This window comes from Lentinus tigrinus (genome assembly GCF_003813185.1).
Source record: "Lentinus tigrinus ALCF2SS1-7 unplaced genomic scaffold L226scaffold_19, whole genome shotgun sequence".
NCBI classification, from domain to species: domain Eukaryota; kingdom Fungi; phylum Basidiomycota; class Agaricomycetes; order Polyporales; family Polyporaceae; genus Lentinus; species Lentinus tigrinus.
This window is the reverse complement of record NW_027137928.1, coordinates 64,451-84,169: the sequence shown is the minus strand read 5'-3', so window position 1 is coordinate 84,169 and position 19,719 is coordinate 64,451. Positions and strand designations below refer to the sequence as shown.

The 19,719-nt window shown below is 56.5% G+C and overlaps 7 protein-coding genes across 7 annotated transcripts; 4 read left to right on the top strand and 3 right to left on the bottom strand.

Moving 5' to 3' along the window:
- The first annotated feature begins 843 nt into the window (after nt 1-843).
- Nucleotides 844-2,183, top strand: L226DRAFT_614320 (uncharacterized protein). Its single transcript, XM_067686613.1, has 3 exons — nt 844-1,166; nt 1,230-1,791; nt 1,851-2,183. Exons 1-3 carry the CDS (start codon nt 937-939, stop codon nt 2,022-2,024), a joined length of 966 nt encoding a protein of 321 aa, XP_067533626.1. The 5' UTR covers nt 844-936; the 3' UTR covers nt 2,025-2,183.
- On the bottom strand, nt 2,097-3,908 carry L226DRAFT_614319 (uncharacterized protein). The gene is made up of 6 exons (XM_067686612.1): nt 3,899-3,908; nt 3,497-3,827; nt 2,811-3,429; nt 2,420-2,743; nt 2,240-2,360; nt 2,097-2,182 (listed from the first exon to the last, which is right to left on the bottom strand). Exons 2-5 carry the CDS (start codon nt 3,778-3,780, stop codon nt 2,250-2,252), a joined length of 1,338 nt encoding a protein of 445 aa, XP_067533625.1. The 5' UTR covers nt 3,781-3,827; nt 3,899-3,908; the 3' UTR covers nt 2,097-2,182; nt 2,240-2,249.
- Nucleotides 3,909-4,155: 247 nt separating this feature from the next.
- Nucleotides 4,156-5,735, bottom strand: L226DRAFT_572507 (uncharacterized protein; the record flags this gene model as incomplete). The annotated part of the gene is made up of 5 exons (XM_067684685.1): nt 4,156-4,227; nt 4,288-4,340; nt 4,399-4,708; nt 4,771-5,380; nt 5,434-5,735. The coding sequence occupies 5 exons, from the start codon at nt 5,733-5,735 to the stop codon at nt 4,156-4,158; spliced, it is 1,347 nt and encodes a 448-aa protein (XP_067533624.1).
- A 234-nt stretch (nt 5,736-5,969) lies between these two features.
- L226DRAFT_110975 (uncharacterized protein) lies at nt 5,970-7,205 on the top strand. The gene is made up of 6 exons (XM_067672127.1): nt 5,970-6,197; nt 6,247-6,361; nt 6,412-6,616; nt 6,671-6,975; nt 7,038-7,047; nt 7,118-7,205. The coding sequence occupies exons 1-4, from the start codon at nt 6,153-6,155 to the stop codon at nt 6,957-6,959; spliced, it is 654 nt and encodes a 217-aa protein (XP_067533623.1). The 5' UTR covers nt 5,970-6,152; the 3' UTR covers nt 6,960-6,975; nt 7,038-7,047; nt 7,118-7,205.
- Nucleotides 7,206-7,398: 193 nt separating this feature from the next.
- L226DRAFT_111045 (uncharacterized protein) lies at nt 7,399-8,458 on the top strand. Its single transcript, XM_067672129.1, has 4 exons — nt 7,399-7,518; nt 7,634-7,999; nt 8,045-8,404; nt 8,456-8,458. Exons 2-3 carry the CDS (start codon nt 7,764-7,766, stop codon nt 8,370-8,372), a joined length of 564 nt encoding a protein of 187 aa, XP_067533622.1. The 5' UTR covers nt 7,399-7,518; nt 7,634-7,763; the 3' UTR covers nt 8,373-8,404; nt 8,456-8,458.
- Nucleotides 8,459-9,929: 1,471 nt separating this feature from the next.
- L226DRAFT_465862 (P-loop containing nucleoside triphosphate hydrolase protein) lies at nt 9,930-12,769 on the top strand (the record flags this gene model as incomplete). The annotated part of the gene is made up of 18 exons (XM_067675948.1): nt 9,930-9,995; nt 10,064-10,139; nt 10,202-10,254; nt 10,415-10,571; nt 10,634-10,654; nt 10,722-10,762; nt 10,833-10,888; nt 10,943-11,047; nt 11,114-11,239; nt 11,293-11,306; nt 11,356-11,401; nt 11,455-11,532; nt 11,592-11,639; nt 11,714-11,914; nt 12,013-12,370; nt 12,447-12,520; nt 12,574-12,625; nt 12,677-12,769. 18 exons carry the CDS (start codon nt 9,930-9,932, stop codon nt 12,767-12,769), a joined length of 1,665 nt encoding a protein of 554 aa, XP_067533621.1.
- Nucleotides 12,770-13,805: 1,036 nt separating this feature from the next.
- L226DRAFT_553832 (uncharacterized protein) lies at nt 13,806-18,505 on the bottom strand. The gene is made up of 10 exons (XM_067682952.1): nt 18,392-18,505; nt 18,310-18,341; nt 18,214-18,254; nt 17,869-18,166; nt 16,259-16,338; nt 15,744-16,212; nt 15,306-15,668; nt 15,044-15,253; nt 14,508-14,999; nt 13,806-14,421 (listed from the first exon to the last, which is right to left on the bottom strand). The coding sequence occupies exons 1-10, from the start codon at nt 18,447-18,449 to the stop codon at nt 14,098-14,100; spliced, it is 2,367 nt and encodes a 788-aa protein (XP_067533620.1). The 5' UTR covers nt 18,450-18,505; the 3' UTR covers nt 13,806-14,097.
- Nucleotides 18,506-19,719: the final 1,214 nt, after the last annotated feature.

Here is a 19,719-nt window from a genome sequence, read left to right as displayed (position 1 = left end):
GTATAAGATAGTTTATTAGAGTGTACAGAAAGAATTTCAAGAACAACGGAGGCAAAACGGAGGAAATCGAGGCAGGACGGACAGGCGTGCTAACGTGCGAGAGCAGGCACTTATCGAGGGGACCAATGTACTATTGCGCCTGGCATATAACCGTTTTGCATTTTACACTCCCCCCTTTCCCATCCGCCAGAATTCGTACTCAGATATTCTCACGGTACAGCCACATCGAGAGTCCCGCGCCGTAACCGAGTTCCTCCGTACTTACTTCGAGTCAGCCTCGTCGACTCCCGCACGTACATAAACTTCGGGCAAGTATACGCATGAGCGGATTCATGTGACTTTATTTACAGAGTGTCTACTGCTGGGTGTCCGGGTCATCAAGCCTGCCAGGGCCTTGGATACGCTACAAGGGGCTTTGTTTGTCCCTTGCAGTGAAGAGGTTCGTCATGGCACCCATGAGCACAGACCGATGAATAACACTTTCTGAGGTATCCAGATACTTCGAAGAACTATCTATGGTGTCCCTACCAACATCGAGACTTGGAGTCAGTCCTAGACAGTCCAGCCACTCCGAAATCTGCCATCGGCTGTGCGGCGTGCCCGCGGTTGTATTGTTCCACACGTTGACTCGTTCTTGCAGTGACAATTATGCCATATCAAGTATTAGAGATAGCATGAAGATCTCATCTATACTCGTACACCTCGGTTGGTGTACCCTACAGGGGCCAGACCGGTGCTGTACACGACTTCTGATGACAAGGACACGAACAAAACTACACTGCCTCCTACTGCCAGTCCCACTTCTTTTAGGATACGAAGATTTTCACGTGCTTACGACGCAATTACTTATCAGAGTGAGGCGTCGCACGCAAGCACGCAACAGTTCTCTCTCCTCGATCATCCTACGCCACCGCACCGCAAGGTTGACCACCTCCAATGAATCTCCTTCGCGACACCGATCCTAGTATTCTGGAGGCCTGCGCCAAGCTCCGTCTCTTCGGTGCCGCACAGCTTGATCGAATCAGCTCGATACACTTCTGTGGTCACCTGCAATCACTGTCGCAAACACTCGGGCGTCTTTCGCATGTAGGCGTCGTCAAAACTGCAGCTGAGACGTATCCCAATTCGCATGAGAAGTGGTATGCGCGCTCTATTCAGGCTTGTTGGTGAGTTCAGGTTCTCAACACGCCACTGCTCTGTCGCTCTTCTTTGACAAGTCTTCCATGTAGCTACGCCGCTGGATATCAGTCCCTCGATGGGAACCGAGAGAACGATGCGGTTCATGCTCTCCAGTGCCTCTGTTTGCCAGTGATCAACGTTATTTATCCCCGAGCCACTGGTGAGGATAACGTCGCTCTGAACCTCATTTTCCGGTCCAGGGAACACAAGCCTTCCATCGCTGAAGCACAATCGACTGCCGCCGCAATCTACATGCACCTATATCTAATGCCTATTGAAGCCCGTGCACCGCACGTCCAGCGGTACTCGGTTCTTGGGTACGCGGCTCACATCGTTCCGTTCTTGGTCGAGGCTTTGGTGTACGCAAACAACGCTGCGTATACGGTATGCGTCCATAACATCCCGGGGCGTAACATGGTGGATACCGAGCCGTGGCGGCTCTTCAGCCCTGCGATGGTCATCGCACTCCTAGCGCTCCGAGAGCTCAACCACGAGATGGCGAAGTCCGGGTTCTTAGTTCCAGGAAATTACTCTTGGCTTCAGTGGCTCGACGGTTTCTCAGTGGGACGTTGGTGGGACTCCTTGTCTGAACATATTGGCCGGACATTCGTGGTACGTTTCCTGCATTGTCTCGAGTCCTCAGTACATGCGTTCATCCCCACTATCTCCAGGATCCGCGTACGCTTGTTGGGCCGCTTGTACCAGACTGTTTCTTTGAAGAGACATCGGGGCAAAGACGCATACGCGCAGAGGTGTATGCCACATTTATGGGGGCTATGACACGGGCTGGACGGCGGTGGGAGCAAATTATTGGCATTATCGCAGTGCCAGCGAATGGAGCATAACGAGTTTGTCTGCATTTCAATCCTTCACGGTGCTTCCCCAACTCCAAGTCCCTTGTTCGCCGCAGTAAGAGTCCTGTCTTCTGGGTAGTATACATGCCAATCGAATCCAAGAAATGTAATGGAGAGTACGAGTTTCACAGCAAGAACAACTGTAGACTTGGCGGGTTGTGAATAGACCGATTATGGCTGAGACGACTTGGGATGTGTGACGCACCTAACCAACAACTAAGACCTGGTCACCCGGCGAGCGAATCGAGCTTTCGTCTGCCCAACTCGAGCTGCGCGACGAGACTTGGTAGCGATCCGCTTCCGAGTAGAGACCTTTTTCTGTCCATTCTGAAGACGCGCCCGCGTTATTCCCGGTTCAACAGCCTCTAAGACGGATCGACACTCACAATCGAGGTGATATCGTCGGAATACAGACGATTATTCCGCAGTTCCCAGTGCCAACGGAAGTACCGCAGGAACGCCGGGCTCAGCGTCGTCGTCCGGAGTCGGAACATGTCCAGCGGACGGTAAGGACTGGGATGCCGTACGTCGATGCAGATATCCGCGCCAGGTTGCTCCGACCAAATCTGAGACGTAGACAGCATGGCGTCGGGAGAGTAGTTGGTATCGTAGTACTCGCCAACGTCTACCCAGTCCGGATTACCATCGTCCTTATGGACAGGGTTCTTAGGAATCCCCTTCTTGCAGACATAGCGATGTACGAACCAGTGCTAATGGCGAACCCGGGTGAGCGGATTTGCATGTAGAACGGAAGCCCGTACTGTTGAACGTGCTCACCTTTTGTTGACAAAGCTTGCTGCAATAGTGGGGCTTCGTCTCAGGCGGGCAGCTTCCGCTGCAGGCGCGGAACGCACTTTTGTGCATCGCCTGAACATCGCAATCCTTCGCAGCGCAGATGTAGACATTCTCGGCGTAGTGGACCTTGTACCACTCCTTGATCTGCGCTTTGATACACGTCTGCCGGTAGGCCAAGTAAGCGTCCCAGAGATGTCTCATTTCCCCCAGTTGGCGCATTGCTTGGCTGCGTGAGGTTTTGTTCTGCAAGTTCGGGTACCGGTACTGCAGCGAGTCGATCCAGTTCGCAATGCGGATGACGATGCGGGGATGCCAGTCGTCGCGGGCGCAGAGGTTGGCAGCAGACGCAGCATCGTGCATGAGGACGTTTGTCTCGATAGCGTGCATTGAACCGCCGGTGGGGAGTCTGAAGTGGGCCTCGAAGGACGCCCACGCGCACGCTGCAAGAGCGCGTCGACGGAGCAACGGGGTGCTCCTGTTGATGTGCGGTACCGTGCCACTACGCATCATGCTCTGCATTCCAGTGAGGCTCTCCAACATTTCAACGAGAGTTCCGCGGACACTCTCAGCAGAAAGCGAGAACTCGCATTGAACCAGTCCTCTAGTCGTTGAGGATGAGCATGTCGTCACGTTCCCCATAGACGATGCATCTGACAGAATATGCGTACCTGAGGCAGTACTCGAGCATGAGAGGCCCATCCTTCAAATCCACTCCTCGTCTAAGTCGCTCGTACGGGTATTCTTCAATCCCCCGTATCGTTTCCTGGTAGAGGCGCGTGGAGCTAGGGCGTGATTTGCTACGGTGATCATAGAATAGTTCTTCCTTGAGGATGACGAGGTTGTCGAGGTTTGGATAAGCTGCGTAGTATTCTGGAGGGATGTTCACGAAGACCTCATGAATGACTCTTGTCCGCGTCATGGTTGGGGTAGAGTAGCATCGCCAGCGCAACATGCCTCGTGCCACCGGAGTGGCGACAACGAGCGGCGGAGATAGAATTCCTAGAAAGTCAAACGAAATGCTCAATCAGTAAGTATGCGCGAGTTGATGACAGGTGCGAAAGTCAGCCAACCCGAGACTCCATGGACGCTCCTGTAGAGTATGTATCCAACTTGTGGCACATGATGCAAAAAGGCATGCGATTGGTTAGAAATGGTACAATGCGTAAACTCAGTGATGTATTACATCCTGCGCCATGTTCAATCAGATAACAGAGCAGTCGACATTTATGCAACTCACATTCCAAGATAGGGATGGAGGCGTAGAACACGTACTTTCCGTGTTCCCCTTATATATGTACACAATAAGCTCGGGACAGACGCTCAGAAGTCATACAGCTCCAGATCGGCGCGCGACTTTGACATGGCGACAGCCACAAGTCTTGCACAGCGGAATATTTGGCTGAAAGGAGCACGAGACATGTCAATACGGATAGACAAGGAGAGAACACGGTATGCGTACCCGAGGACGGCTCTTGCCGGTCATCGACGACCTATCGACAGACCGCTCGGCCACTGCAAGTGGTCATATTAGACTTGGGACATGCAAATCCTACCAGAGAGGCCGACGTACAAACTTCTTGCACCAACCGTTCCTCAAGCGATAGCTGCCACATGCTCCTGAACGATCGCAGGAACTCGGGGCCAAAGGTCTTCGAACGCACGCGGATGATCTCGCCCTTGTAGTCCCGACCGGGATGAGGGAAGTCGAGGAAGATCTCCGGGCCATTCCACTCTGACCAGACCAGCCAGTCTGGCAGGTAGACGTTCGGATAGGACGTGTCATACTCCTCGACGTCGACCCAGTCTGAGTCGCCGTCATCGTCAATCATGGGGGGCGATGCTAAGCCTTGCTTGCACGCATAGCGATGTACGAACCAGTGCTGACCGAGGTAACATAGTGAATACGGTCGTACGAAGACCAAAGCCTGAGAGGTAGGCGTACCTTGTCCTGACAGTAATGGCTGCAGTAGTACGGTTTGACCGAATCGTGGCAGCTACCGCCGCACCTGCGCATGGCTTTCTTGTTGATAGCCTGCACCCCACACCCGTCTGCTGCGCAGCGATACTGGTTTGGAGCGCTGCGAACCTTGGTGAGACGCAACTTCTCCTGATCGGCCTGCCAGACCAGATAGTCGTCGTATGCCCGCCACATCGAGATCATCTCTTTGAAACCTTCGATCTTCCGGAAGTCGACTCCGAAGCGCTTCTGCAGCGTCGTGAGGTAGCTTGCGATCCGGATGACGATAAACGGGATAGGACCCTCCCAGCAGAGCATGTTGGCGTAGTAGGCGGCGTTGTTCAGCCACGGACGTTCCATGATCGCGTGCAGAGACCCCTGGGGATCGAGACAGAATTGTGACTGGAAGTTGAGCCAAGCGCATGCTGCAAGAGCTCGCTTCCGGAGTTGGAAAGTGTTCCCGGTTACCGTTGGTGGTTTCTTATTGTTGAGGCTAAGAAGAGGAAGCTCAAGCCCGGTTAGACCCTCGAGAAGCTCGAGGATTGCTGGAAACATCATATCCTGCTCTGGGTCGACCTCGCAGTCGACGATGCCTCTAGGTCGCCGATGAGTACGCGTTTAGGACGGTGATACACCACACTAACTCACCGTATACCAAGTTCGAGCATCATGGGTCCGTCGCGGATCTGTTCTCCGCGCTTCAGCTTCTCGTACGGATACTCCTGGATCCACCGGATGGTGTCGCGGTAGACCTTGCGGTAGTCGGGAACCTTACGGTAGTCGTAATAAAGCTCCTGCTTGAGGATTACAAGATCATCAAGATTCGCGTATACTGCAGGTAGAATTGGAGGCCGATTGAAGATGACTTCGTGGATTCGAGGTATTTCATCTTCGGGTAGGGCATGTTTCGCCTTCTTGCGTCTTGTACGGTCGCGCCTCTCGATATGCATCCTCAACCACGGCTGTCAGATTTACTGCACCAGTCAAAGTTGCGTATACCTGCTCACTGGCACATGCGGTCTACGATGTCCGTGGGTTGTGAAGCTGGCTGCACGTCCAGTATGTATTGGCGATCAATTCGGGAGACGCGAGAAATACTGGCACTTGCCATCCTGCAAGTAAAAGGTCTAGGAGTATATCAGGGCGTCGTAATTTATCAGAACACGGTTGGGACGTACTCTGCACGCTGTTACTCGTGAGCCTACCTTCAAACTCTGTGTGTTAGAATGGGACGAACTCCAAGTTGTTACGTTGCCCAGAAGTTGTCGCGCAGTCCAACATCGGCCATTGCCGAGAACGACTGACGCTGGTGGCGCGCTCACCCCGCGAGCAGCCCGGCGAACTCGTTGTTCTCGACGTCGAGCACGATGGCCAAGTCGACGGGCTGGGATCCTGTTCTCATCATCTCTCAGGCATGTTGAATGCGCTCTTCTGCGACCTCGACGCTCACACAGTCTCTAGATCATTGCGATGCAAACGCTGCACTACGTGACGCTTTCCGTGCTCATCCCCCCTCTCCTCGTCATGTTCGCTGAGCCGGGATCTCTGGAATACGAAGGCGGCGCCGCCAATGTTGGTATGCCTTGCATTGGAAGCTCCGATTCTAGTCTGATCATGCTCGGATAGGGATGATCATGGACTGGCGGGAGATGGCCGGAAGACCGACCACACGCGCGTTGCCAGGCGAGGGCCCATGGTCGTCGTGGAACTCGGTGTGGAGCGGAGGCAAGCAAGTCGGACTCGGGTCTGCTCAGCAAGGCGACTTCAGGAGCGTAGACCTCGTGCGATGTTGGATCATCGCGATCTGTTGGATGGCGGCTTCGGCAGCAGAGTGCGTACCTATCCCTCGCACGTTGTGCTACATTTCTGACGCGTTTCATCGCAGCGTGTACTATCTCTACACGCTGATCCGACGTCCAAGACTCGTTCTTGACTTCTCCCTGACGCTCCTCTTCAACCACCTCGTCCTCACTACGTACCACTCCGCAGCGATCCCCACCTCTCTCTTCTTCTGGGCCGTCATGTTCATCAGCACCGCGGGCACTGTGGTGTTCGCAGAACAGCTATGCGTCAAGCGGGAGATGAACGAGGGCCTGGTGGTTGCCCCAGCACCTGACGGCGACGACAACATGGAGATGGGCAGCCTACTTCGAGCAGAAGATCGGGATAGCTAGTATACTCATTGCTATGGTGCGTCTTCACAGCATCATCTCTAAAAGAAGGCTCACGGAGAATGGATGCGTGATGAGTAGGGATCAAGTTGTAATGTACTTCACTGCATAATGGACACAGTGCGCCTCGAACTAGGCTGGATTTTAATCGAAGCTGCTAGGTTCAGGGTCGGGATCGATTCGATGCCTGCGCATGTCACGTCAAGTCTTCAAGTGATCCATTGAACGCGTCATGCCCCCACAACCTTCGCAAAGACTGCAGCGACGATTCGACCGGTGAGTGTCCTCCGTGTTCCATCTATGAGTCTCGCCTCGGATCTTGCTATGATGTGTCCAGTCTCGAACGTGTCCTGGCTTTCGGCATCGATTGGATGGACATGCTGCTTCTAGGGTTGCTTCCTCGTCCATAGTGCGCCGCTGAAAGATGGGTGGTGTCTCACGAAGGTTGCGATACACGCGGTATGTGGTAGAGATATGTGTCCTGTTCTCTGATATCTGGTTAGATCGGAACGATAACCGTACTATATGGCGATGTGCGCGCTCCGCTCACTTCAAGGCCGAGGCATGTGTTCTCTCGACGAACTTAATCCGTTTGGGATCCTGATCTCCATCGTATTCAACTGCATCGCACCCGCCCGCCCACGATCCTCGTATGCCGCGAATGGCTGCGGCAATAGGTCCTGTCCACGCCCCACTATCACGAAGCCATCGCACGTCTACCGCACAAGAGATGTGTCTTACCACAGCGTGTGCTCGTATTCACGTATTCTTCCGATCCTGGTGCCGCACATCCACCTATCCAACACTATGTGGTCGCGAGGCCATGACGTTTCGTCAGGAGCACGGTCACGTCTTCCAAGATGTTCTGCGCTAGAATTCGCTGCTTGTATTCTGGATACCTGGTTCTCCGGCGATCTGCAGGTTCCGCACGTCTGGATTGTTTCCCTTCTCCAACGCGATCGAATCGCACCCGAAGTCGTCCCTCAATCATGGCTGCGTGGGTTTTGGGGGCCGGCGGTGATTCCTCCTGAGAGTCTGGCACTGTATGTTTGCCTTCTGGATCCTTGGCTATCTGCTCATCGCGCCAGACGACATTCGAATAGCGGTGATCCATTAGACACTGCCTACCCACATGAAATACCCCGGGACGAACCCGATTCGTATCCGACAATTCGGGACTCATTGTTCCCCATTCCAGGGAAGCTGCATTCGCCTCGCTGTCGACCACGAGTCGACCTTGTTTCCAGCAGACCCGTCCTCGATGGCAACGCCACCGGCCATGGTAGTCGTGTCAACTTTCATGGGCGTATCTGGAACCCATCAATTCCCTATATGGCAAGATGCTGCAAGCAACGAGGCTGGGAGAGGAGCCTTCCTAGCGGAGTTCACTGTGGTCAAGAGCGGCACCCACCCTGAAACCCTACGAGATTATACAGGCCTTCGTCGACGTGAGCTTTAACGCATGGAAGGTAGCCTGGGTTTATTGATGACGCATACAGATGCCGGACGGACTCGCAAGATCGCTCTTCCAGGTTCTTATGACATAAGACCATCGGTCCCTCGAGCCCGGCTCGACCCAGTTTGGAGGAACGTCGGCGGATGGGTCTTCGAGAGGTAAGTCGCAAGCTGTTGGTCTGTCTGGTTTACGTACGACGGATCGCACAAGGTCGCACACGCACTCGCCGAGAGTCCGCACTCTCGTGCCCATCAGAGGGCTTTACTCACGATCGTCCTGGAAGGTTGCCCCATTGCGCGAGTGTTACGCTCTTTCGTGCGTGCAGGAGCACTGGGGCAGAAGCCCTGGGGATTACTCGAGATGTGGATCTGGCCTGCGATTGATTCCCGTAGGCGTGCGTGCGGCGTACGTGTACCGCGGCGGGCGAAAGGCGACTGGTCAGGGGCCGAGCGTAAACGTTGAGCGACACGCGAAGGAGAAGCCACGAGACGAGCTGCAACTGCGTCCGACCGCGACGCCTCTGAGAACGATTCCCAGTGGCTGCAAACACAAGACCGAAGGCTGACGGACGCGCTTCGAAGAGAGTCCCGTCGTTGAACGGGCAGTCCGTACACTCCATTCCGCTATTCGTTGTTGTGATGCGGCGACGGAGTTGGTACGCGAGTCATCATTCTCAGCTGGCCACATGCTTGCGGCAGCCGACGAGGGATGGGAGAGCCATTTGATGCTCGACTCGCCATGGTATCGCGTCTGTGGCGCGGACCGGATTCCCGAAAGTCTCGCAGGTCGCACACCGTCGCCGCCAAAGACACTGCTCCTGTCAACCCGACCAATATCTGACGATACGCCCGCCGACAAGGCAAGGCCAGCTGCGCAGCATCGTGACAAGTGCTCCGCTCAGGTGGACGAGCTTGAGAACCCGTCCGTGGGTGTGTCGGAGTGGCAAACTCAAGATGATCGCAAACTGAGACGACTATAATAACCGGTGACACGAGGCGTTTGTCGGGCATGAACGTTGCGCAGCCGATGATGGCGAGAGGAACGATGCGGTATGTGGCACGAGCTGGCCAATGCACGCCTGTTGGATTTGCACAGGACAGTAATGTATACGTACGCGTCCTGCTGTACTCGTCTCACCAGCATGTGTCCAGGACTCCAGGGGGTGCGCTGCGGGTTCCGATTTGCTGTCTCCTGGTTGTGCGCTTTTCCTGGAAAGGCAGGAACGCTCAACCGAACTCCGCCAACAAGGGTCGCCGACTTATCCGTGGTAAATTCGACGCGACAACCTGCGACAAGTCTGCCAATCTCAAGATTCCAGGTCGCTTACAGCATTTCTCCTTCCGAGTATTGTGCCCGCAACAGGTCTTAACTCCCTCCCCTTACTTGGTCCTAAGCGTTCTCATAACGTTCGACCGAACCGCCCCGACACGCGGCACCCGGACGCGGTTACATATAAACCTCCTCACCTGGCCTCCCCGCCCGCGTCCGCCCCTCCTCCTCTCCCCTCCTCCGACAACATGCAAGCCATCAAGAGTTTGCTCTCGCCCCTCTCCGGGAACAGCAATCCCATCCAGGACACGCTTGTGAGTCTGTCGCTATGTCCTAGCCTCCACATTCCCCTGAAACAAGCCGCGCCGTTCGCCACACCCAGAAACTTGTTGTCATCGGAGGAACGGTGGAGACTGCGCGAAGGGCCTCGGTCTCAGCATGGAATGGGTTCATTGATTGTGCGTCCACGCGGCTCTTCCGAGCGCTCTCCCCGCGACTCATCGCGTCACGCCCCCAACAGCGTTCTTCTTGACCGCCCACTTTAGCCAAGAAGACTACCCGTATGATTGGTGCGTTACTTTCTGCCGCTGCCATTGTGGTTCCGAGTCTGCTCTTCCACCGCGCCAGGCACTGACTCGGCTCGCAACAGGTTGATGCACTGGCTTTCGAAGGCGGGTGCATTGCTTTTCCCAGCGAGGTGCCGCCGGACTGAGACCCAAGTATACTCTTATAGCAACCCGCATGGGGAAGAAGTCGCGAGTTCGACATCACGACGCGCTCAGTCAGCCGCCACGGCTTGACTCAGAAGACGACGGGCGACCTCGAGGACGAGAATGAGGATGAGGAGGATGCGGGCGAGTTCTCGCAGGGTGGCGGCCGGAAACGTAAAGGTGCGCGGGTCCTTCCATTACCTCCGGCTTCGGCGACTAACTATTGTACGAACCCCCGACAGTCGCGATCGTTCCTAGTATGGGTAAGTTCTCACCTTCCGTGGTTGTGTCGAGATGACATCATGCTCAATGCGCCGCCTTCTGTGTCAGATACCACACATACCATCTACTACCGTGGTCACTGGCTTCGTGTGAGACATCTAACTAACAACCTTCTGATGTTCGGGGTGCCGCATTCTGATACTCCATCACATTTGTCAGATAACCCGCACGAAGCGCTTTCAGGACTACGGATCTTGTGCTGAGCTCAAAATAAGGTAACTTGCGAACATGGGCTTCTCCTGACTTGGCATCCTAATACACCCTTACAGCGTGGTCGCGCGGAACAATGACATCCTCAAGCGACTCGTGCTCGAAGCGAAGCGCGAGTACGAGAAGGATGCAGAGCACCGTGTGCACATTTTCATGGCAGACACGTACGTGACTCGACCTGGATGCTCGCGCATCGGAGCGCCCTGAGATATTCACATCGTTCCTTACAGGACCTATGGCTGCTGGCGCTGGAACGGCGCACGCCAAAAGCGCCCCATGAGTTCCATTGTACTCGAGCCTGGCGTCAAGGACATGATCCTAGCCGACTGCAAGGACTTCCTCTCATCTGAAGACTGGTAAGTGCATGTCCCATCTCGTGATGCACGTAGTCTGACACGACTGCATCCAGGTATGCCGAAAGGGGTAAGTTGGCCACAGCGCGACCATGTCACGATGCTCACCTATATGACAGGCATTCCGTTCCGACGCGGTTATCTGCTGCACGGGGTGCCCGGCAGGTACGGATGACCCTTGTTCCGAAGTTTTCGTACACTCAATCGCCGTCCACCAGTGGGAAAACGTCGCTCATTCACAGCCTCGCAGGAGAGCTTGGGCTTGACATTTACGTCGTCAGCCTTTCATCAAAGGGGTAAGCCGTAGCCTCGTGTCGCATGATCCGTCTTCCCGAACGCTCACCATGTGCATCAGGATGAGCGACAATACACTTACGACGCTAATGGGTAATGTACCGTCGAGGTCAGTGTCTAATTTGTCAAAACTGTGGCCGAGATGGGCGCCCGTGTCCCCATACTGACGTCCCACCTCAACAGATGTATTTTGCTTCTAGAAGATCTAGACGCTGCGTTCACGCGGGGAATCTCCCGTGATGAGTCGTCGACTGGCGTACCAACGTCGTCGACCTCAACAAGTACCACTTCGTCAGCGAAGAACAAGGAAGACAGTGATGGCTCAACGCTCAGCTTGAGCGGTCTCCTGAACAGCCTGGACGGTGTTGCTGCGGCGGAGGGTCGGTGAGTGCGCGCCCCTCCCACGTTCCGAGCGGCGACAGTCCCCGCTCTGTTCTGATCTCGGGTAGGCTAGTGCGCTGACGAAGATAACCTTACAACAGCCTTCTGTTCGCCACCACGAACCACATTGAACGCCTCGACCCTGCTCTCAGCCGGCCAGGGCGAATGGATGTCTGGGTAAACTTCAAGCACGCCACCAAGTGGCAAGCCGAGGGCATCTTCAAGTGCTTCTTCCCTGCCAAGTCTAGCGCGGCCCCTGCGCCAGGCGCGCCGTCGGGCGCGGGAGCGAGCGGATCTGCGCCACAGGCGGCCGCTAAGCACCCCGGGGACGCGACGTCTGCGGCGAACCTGCCCGAGTCGAAGCGCAAGCGCGCGACGCACATTCCCCTTCTCTCCGAGGAAGAGATCTCGGAGCTTGCTAAGCGTTTCGCAGATGCCATTCCTGAGAACGAGCTGAGCGTAAGTGGCGTCCGTCGACGCAGCAGCTCAATGCCCCCGGCTGACCTTGACCTCGCCTCGTTTGCTGCTTCTCTAGGTCGCCTCGCTGCAGGGTTACCTGTTGAGGAACAAGACGCGCCCGCGCGAATGCGTGGACGAGGTCGCCGCGTGGTGAGTAAGTTTTATTTGCCGGAATGTACTGCGGACCAACTCTATCGTCGCAGGGTCATCTCCGAACGGGAGATGCGCGAGAAGCTGAAGAAGGAGAAGGAAGAGGTACGGACTTGCTCTTCGTACACGTACGCGATGGTGTTGACTGCTGTCCAGCGCGAAGCTAAGGAGAAAAAGGAAGCAGAGGAGAAGGCCCGGAAGGAGGTATGTTACGTCTCGCTTACTCTCATACCGGCAAATTATGACTGACGATGTACTCGTTCCAGCGGGAAGAAGAGGCTAAAGAGGTATTGTGGCACGCAGCGCGATCTCTGTCCCGGAACACAAGGCTGACTGAACTCTCCCGCCATATCTAGAAGGAGGAGAAGGCCGCCACAGAGGTATGATCGTCCGTCCGATAATATCGTACCCCATGCGCTCTGGACGTAAGCTCACGTCCGCTCCGTGCTACAGAAGGCCGAGAAGGAGCTCAAGGAAAAGGAGAAGCGGGAGGCCCGCGTGAAAGCCAAGCGTGCCGTGCACCGCGAGGCGGTAGTCAAGCCCGTCGTGTCTACCATGACGTCTGATAACACCGCTCAGGAGCCGTCGTCTGAATCTACGACCACGTCCGAGTCGGAGAACACCAGCGGGGCCGATGCGGACACCGAGGAGAGCATTACATCCGAGGAGGAGCCCGACAAGTCAGCAGGGGCTGCGGCGGACAGTAATCAGGGCGTGGAGAAGTGGGTCGCTGTCAAGGCGCAGCAGACCTCGTCCCCGCAGCCCGAGTCGCAGGCCGAGGACGCGAACGCGAACGCAACGGTACCCGCGACAGCGTGAGGTCCCGAGCCCTCAAGATGGTCCCCTCCGCGCTGTGGCCCGACCGGTCGCCGGTCCCATCCGCTCTTGTCTCTGGTTGTAAACTGTGCTATGGTTCTCGCTGGTCGAAGTCGAAATGTCTGGACGCGCTCTGATGTACTCTCTCACTATCCTAGTCTTGCCTCGCGCTCAATTGGTCTCGTATAGAATGAATGATGCTCTGCTTGTACGTACGCTTACGATTTGTTGTCATGATGTATTCCGTTCGCATATTTGTTTCGGATTCTCGGGCTCGTCGCCTCGACTTGAGCTCCTCATACACGCGTTGTGGCTGCTTCTTGACATGCTTGTATGTTATGGTGGCTCCTATCGAATCATGAGTGTTTGCGTATTATGTCCTACAATAGTGTGTGCACCCAACGCCCTGAACCCAACAACGGAGCTCGTGCCCTGATCGGGCTGCGAGCATGCAGCGACTTCATGTTGCGGAGTTGGTCAGAAATGGATTGAATTGGGTGCATGCAGATCATGTCATGTCGGCTACGTATGTATGTGAAGACTAAGTAAGATACGATGTAAGCTTGAGAACCAGGTGTACGACAAAGCAAATTCTAGTAGAGCTAGCTATAGCGAGAGCGGTGCGCAACACATATCACATATTGTATATCCGTGACCTCCCCATACGCACATAACTATCGCATGCGCGCGTGTATGCAGGCGTGTGCGTATGTCTCCGCCGACCACGCCTTCCTAGCGACCCCGCATAACCCCGAGCGAGCCTACGTCGACTTGAGCGTGACTTCTGATAGCGTCTTGAACGCCTCCCGGTACGCATCGAGCAGTGCCTTGACGCGTGTCCGCTCCGCGACGAGCGCCTCGTCCTCGTTCAGCAGATCGCCAAACAAGTCCGGCCTGTACAGCGCCGCGACGAGCCGGTTCTGCACCTGCTGCGACGTGTTGTTCACGAGGAGGTGCATGATCGCCTTCGGGACGAGGTCCTGGATCGTCTGCCGTACGATGTTGAAGTAGCTCTGGATGAGCGACCGGATCAGGTTCGTCTCCATCTCCTCCCGCATCGTCAGCTGCGCGCTCCCGTCCGACGCCTGCCCGTCCAGCGGAAAGGAAATCTGCGTCAGTTTCGCCGTGCTCGGACGGTACACCCAGCAAAGAGCGACCAGGGAGGACTTACCGCCTCGATGTGCTTGCCCAAGCTCTTCATGTCGTATGCCGCGTTGTTGTCCATCCCGCGCTTGCCCGCCATCAGCCCCGACTCCAGCGACGGGTCCGCGCCCGACACATCCCTCCCCGTCACGATCGGCCCAGCCACGCCCGCGCGGTCCGCCGTCGCGCCCTGCAGAGGCCCGGGGCCGTTCTGCCCAAAGAAGTAGTTCAGGAACGTCTCCTTGGCGGTGCCCGTATGCGGCGACGACCCCGCGCTGCCTGCGACGGACGCCCCAGAGGCATTGCGTGACGCGTGGTGCGAGTGGTGCCGGTGCGAGGACGTCGCCGTCGTGGGCACGGCGATGGGCGGCGCGGACGCGCGGCCTTGCCGTGTGCGCTCGGGGATCGTCGATGAGCGGCCGTTCGGGAGCGTCTCGTCCGTCGACTCGTCGTCCTCTGTTGCCGAGGAGCCGTTCATGGACTCGATGGATGCGGACTGGTGCTCGATGGTCTTGTGCTGCTACTGTCAGCGCTGGCTGGCGGGTGGAAGGATGGGAGACTTACTCGGGGAATCGAGGGCTTCGGGGGGTTCGTCATCGAGTGGGCGGCCGCAGCGGAGCCCTGGATGAACGCAGGGTGGTTGGTGTTGATGTACGCGGTCTGGATGTCGATCAGGCTCTGCGTGTAGTCTGTTGTTGGCCCGAGACGTTCCCGGAGCAGCTCGGACACGACCTCGACCAGCTGCGCGTGCAATCTCGGGAACCGTTGGAGCTCCTGGGGGCACAATGAGAAGCGTTGACGAGCAGATGTCACATCGAACACTTACCGCACTCGTGCAATTATGACAGATCTTGACGAGCTCTTCATACACGAGCTCGACACACCGCAGACTAGGTGCCTCGAGCAGCTTGATCTGGGGCTTGACGAGCAGGTCGAACGCGATCTCTGGGACGAACAGACTTGGTCTTGGACCCGTCGAGTTGCGAATCGCCGTCCGGATATCCTGGTTGTCGAGGTTATGCGTCGCATCAATCGACGTGAGCGCAGTGCCGAACACGTCGTTGAAGATGTAGTATATCCGCGCGCCGCCCGAGAGCTCCTTTGTCGAGATATCGACGCTCGTGCCCTCGATCGACGCCACAAAGTCGCGCGCGAACTGGGTCATCAGCCGCAACACGAGCGCTCCTTGCTGTTGGTTGGGTACCCGTGTGGTTCATCAGACGATCTAACCACTGCCATCAGCTGCGGAGCAGACCGCACGCACCTGGTTCTTGTCGCCGTAGATCGCGGCGTCCCCAAACGAGTTGAGCTCCTGCTGCGCCTGGCCCATGAGCGTGTTCAGGCGCGCCTTCATGTCCGGCAGCTTGTCGCGGATGTGGTTCATGAGCACCTGGTTGAGCGTCTTCGCGAGGTATTTTGTCCCGTTCTTGTGTGCGATGTTGCGGTACGCGGCGTGGCTCCGGAAGAACTCCTGCTCGGCCTCCAGGGCGTCCGCCAGCGGCTTCTCGTTGTTGATGTCTGCCTGCGACCGGTTCACGACGCCGATGAAGCCCAGCTTGAGCGGGTACACGCGCCCCGTGAGGATGTCGAGCGCGTGCGTTCCTGCGTCCATGAGGTCGAGCTTGGTGAGCACGCCGATCGTGCGCCGCCCTTGCGGGTCGACCGAGCGGGCGAGCTTGAGGGATTCCGAGTTGGCGAGATCAACGTTCGCGGCGGAGACGGCGAGGATAACGCTACGCGGGAGTCAGTACAGAGCTGAATGCACGCAAACGGACTCACCAGTTCGGTTTTGAGATGTAGTCAAGCACGAGACTCCGGATTTGTCGTTCGATGTCACTAGGCTGGTCACCTACGGGGATCTAGTGCACATGGTGAGTATTCGGTAGATCCATGACTAGGTTCAACAGTCTGCGAAAAAATGGGAGGTCGATTCCATGGCAAGTCTGACTTCGTCTCAGACGTCAGCAGGCAGCGTCGTGCAGTCAGACGCACTCAGGCGGAGCCCCCAACGCGCTGTATGGTCCGAGCTAACAAGCACGGCACACGGTGGCGACTGGCCGAGAAAGCCGGATCTACCTTTCGAGCACACAGTCCGCAGAATCGGACTGGCCTCTCGAGGGAGGCCACTCTCCCGCATGCAAACGACCACACCACCCACCACGACAATGGTGAGGCAGACCATGACGATGACGCCGCCCCTACAGACCGCGACCCCAGCTCGCTCCCTCCATCAGCATACGAGCTCGTTATCGACAATGACTCTGGCATCTACCGCCCACATAAGGACCTCATGCCCGTACTCGGCGAGTACCTCTCGCGCCCGTCGAACCTCGGCGGGCTCGGGCACGTTCGCGTAGTGGGTCGAGAGAGCTAAAGATACTTATACCCTCTGGGTGGGACAGTCTGACCACGAGGACCGTGGCGGAGACAACTACAACTCCTCCAACACGGACTCCGCGTGGTGGACGGGTTCGACGACAAGCTGGAACACTGGAAGGAGCAGCGGAAAGAGAGAAAAAACGCGCGCGGGGCGGGGAGGCTGCTATCGTCCGCCAGGCCAGCGTCAGCTCGTTATGTTTGTCCTCGTCAGCGTCCTCGTCGTCGGGCAAATAGGCTGTTGCGGGGGATGCGGAGAAAGAGAGGGCAAAGGCGAACGAGGATGAGGTTCCAGAAAGTCAGATCCACTGGGAAGGATGTCCGCCGGACACTCCGCCAGACAATCCGTCGAACAAAGGGCCCATCTGCCTGGGTGCTGGAGATGTTATGGGTAATGCCTCACGCCATCTTCTGTCACGCGCCCGCCTGCCCGCCCTCCCGACGCTGAGAGCCACCCTTCGCTTGGACACAGTCTGCTTGGCAACTCCACTCCCCATACTTTGCTCTCGTCAACACAAAAGCGTCTCCGGAAAGAACATGAGCATGATGGCGCTCGAGCTCGCACGCAGCCTCGTTGCTCATGGAGTCACGAAAGGCAAATCGACAAGAGGCTCGGATGAGCAACGCGTCGACACACGCGGCATTGCCCAACGCGTAAAGAGGCGGGGAGGCGCGACCGGTCACAGCGACGTGTCTGTGACCTCTCTACGCCCCTTGTCCGACGGACTGTCCGCGAACTGTCCGCCGGACAAACCTCCCAGTCGCTCAGAAGTTCTCCGAGATTCTCATCCTCTCCTACAGACACACAACGGTAATTCTGACTCCGGCTCGGAGTCGCCGTACGACCACGCGATGGACCGCGCGTCGTTTGTGTCGACCGCGTCCTCGGACGACCTGACGACCCATGTTCGATGGACAGTCCGCTGGATTGTCCGCCGAACAGAACTCCCGGTCGCTCAGACGTCCTCCTTGCCATGGATATGCGAAAACGGCAAAGGAAACGCGACACTCACCTTTGTCAAACCCGGCAAGTCAACGAGCGTCAAGTCGAGCACATTGGGACTGTATATCCTGAGGTGAATGGGGAGCTTGCTGATGCCCTTGTTCTGGCCGGCAACGCGGAAGGTTTCCTGTTCGATCTCGCGGCGGATGTCGTTGAAGTCGGTGTAGCGCTTGTCGATGTGGAGGAACTGGCCCCACTCCTGGAAGTCGGCAGGGGGCTCGGAGGCAGGGGTGTGGATGAGCTGGAGGACGAGCGGTCGGCGCGTGACGATGCCTTGGCCGCGCGGAAGGAAGTCGCGTCCGACGATGCTGTTGGAGGTCAGAGCGTGCGCGCACGGAGATGGAGACGGACGCACGTTTCGAGCACACTTGACTTTCCCGCAGACTGACTTCCAACCTACATCCTCCTCAGCAAACGAGCATCGTTGCAATGTTGGGGTTTGTTCACGTACCACGGCCAGCTGGGGCATGTCCAGCTCTCCTCCTGCAAGCACGTGAGTTCGGGGCTCGGAAAGGCCAAGGAGTAAAACATACCGAGGTTGGAGAAGGTGTCCTGGAGCTTGTTAACGAGCTTGATGAGGTCTGCGTCCATGTCGGGCAGAACGAGCTGGGGGTCGTGAGGGTCGTGGATGGTGGTCGTTGCAGAACAAGCCACAGCGGCAGCGACAACTTGTCCTCGGGTAAACTAGGCGCCAAAAACGCGTCGCCACGGCCGACACGCGACGCGCCAGCGCTTTCGTTCTTTGCTCCGAACCACCACTCTCCTTCCCAGTTATTCAACGCCGACAGGACGCGTAGCAAGTCTTAGACACGACTCAGCGCATTTTAAAGGAGTCTGTGTTGTCTGCCGAGGTGGTACGTCCTAAACGCTCCGTCTGAACTCAGACGAATTCCTCTCCGTCCGACGATCTTCTCGTCAAGTCTGGACTCTGCAACCATCCATCTCTCAAGGCACACCAACACTCCTTCTGCCATATTTTGTCTTCGCCGTTTCCGGGAACCGTGGGTACTCCAGGGAGAGAGGGTATCCCGCGCGTGGATCATTCACCTTGACGAAGAGTGCGTTACTCGATAGGGCAAGCTCGTATACAAAGAAATCTACCCCAGCCGAGCTCAAGAGGCTGTCCTCGGAGCAAGCTCAGGAGGATATCGACGGCATCGCTGTTGCGACCGCGGCACACATCGCTGACAAGGTGTACTGCGAATTTCCCAATCGTACTCGTCTCTTCGTATCGCTGGGGAAGGGCTATTTGTTCTGAAGGACAACAGTTCGCAAGAAGCTCTTAACCTGTCCCTCGACCCAGAAGAGGTCAAACGTATAATGGAATTCTTGGGCGTACGCAAGCAGGATGCGAAGTGGTACAATGTGACCGGTTGGTTGCTTGATGCTGTGTGTACATGACAGCCGGTGATAGCTCGCGAGACTCACCGTTTCTCAGTTCATGGATATCGCACCCACTCACTCAGCAGCTGTGTGGCTCTGTGTGGACCTTTTTTTGGCGAAGCACTTATGCCTTCAGCAGTTATCGCCCATAAGGGCACATCAAACCGCATTCAGGCGTGCTAGTGGTCGAACGATGTTGTCGGTCGAGTATACTTTCATTGTAGAGGGCTGATAGGAACACGAAGTCCACTGCGGTGAGGGAATGCATTTACGCACCGAGTGTAGGACTCAGAACGGCTCTTTGTGGAACTTGACTGTGGCCGTGGACGTCGTCCTCTCTTCCCAATATATGCATGGTCGTTCGGTATACCCATGGCTCACATCATGTCCCAGAACGTCTCTTCTTCTTCGTATGTATGCAGTCTATCATTTCGTCACCTGTTCTTGTAGAGTACAATATAAGAGTACTGCAGTGTCG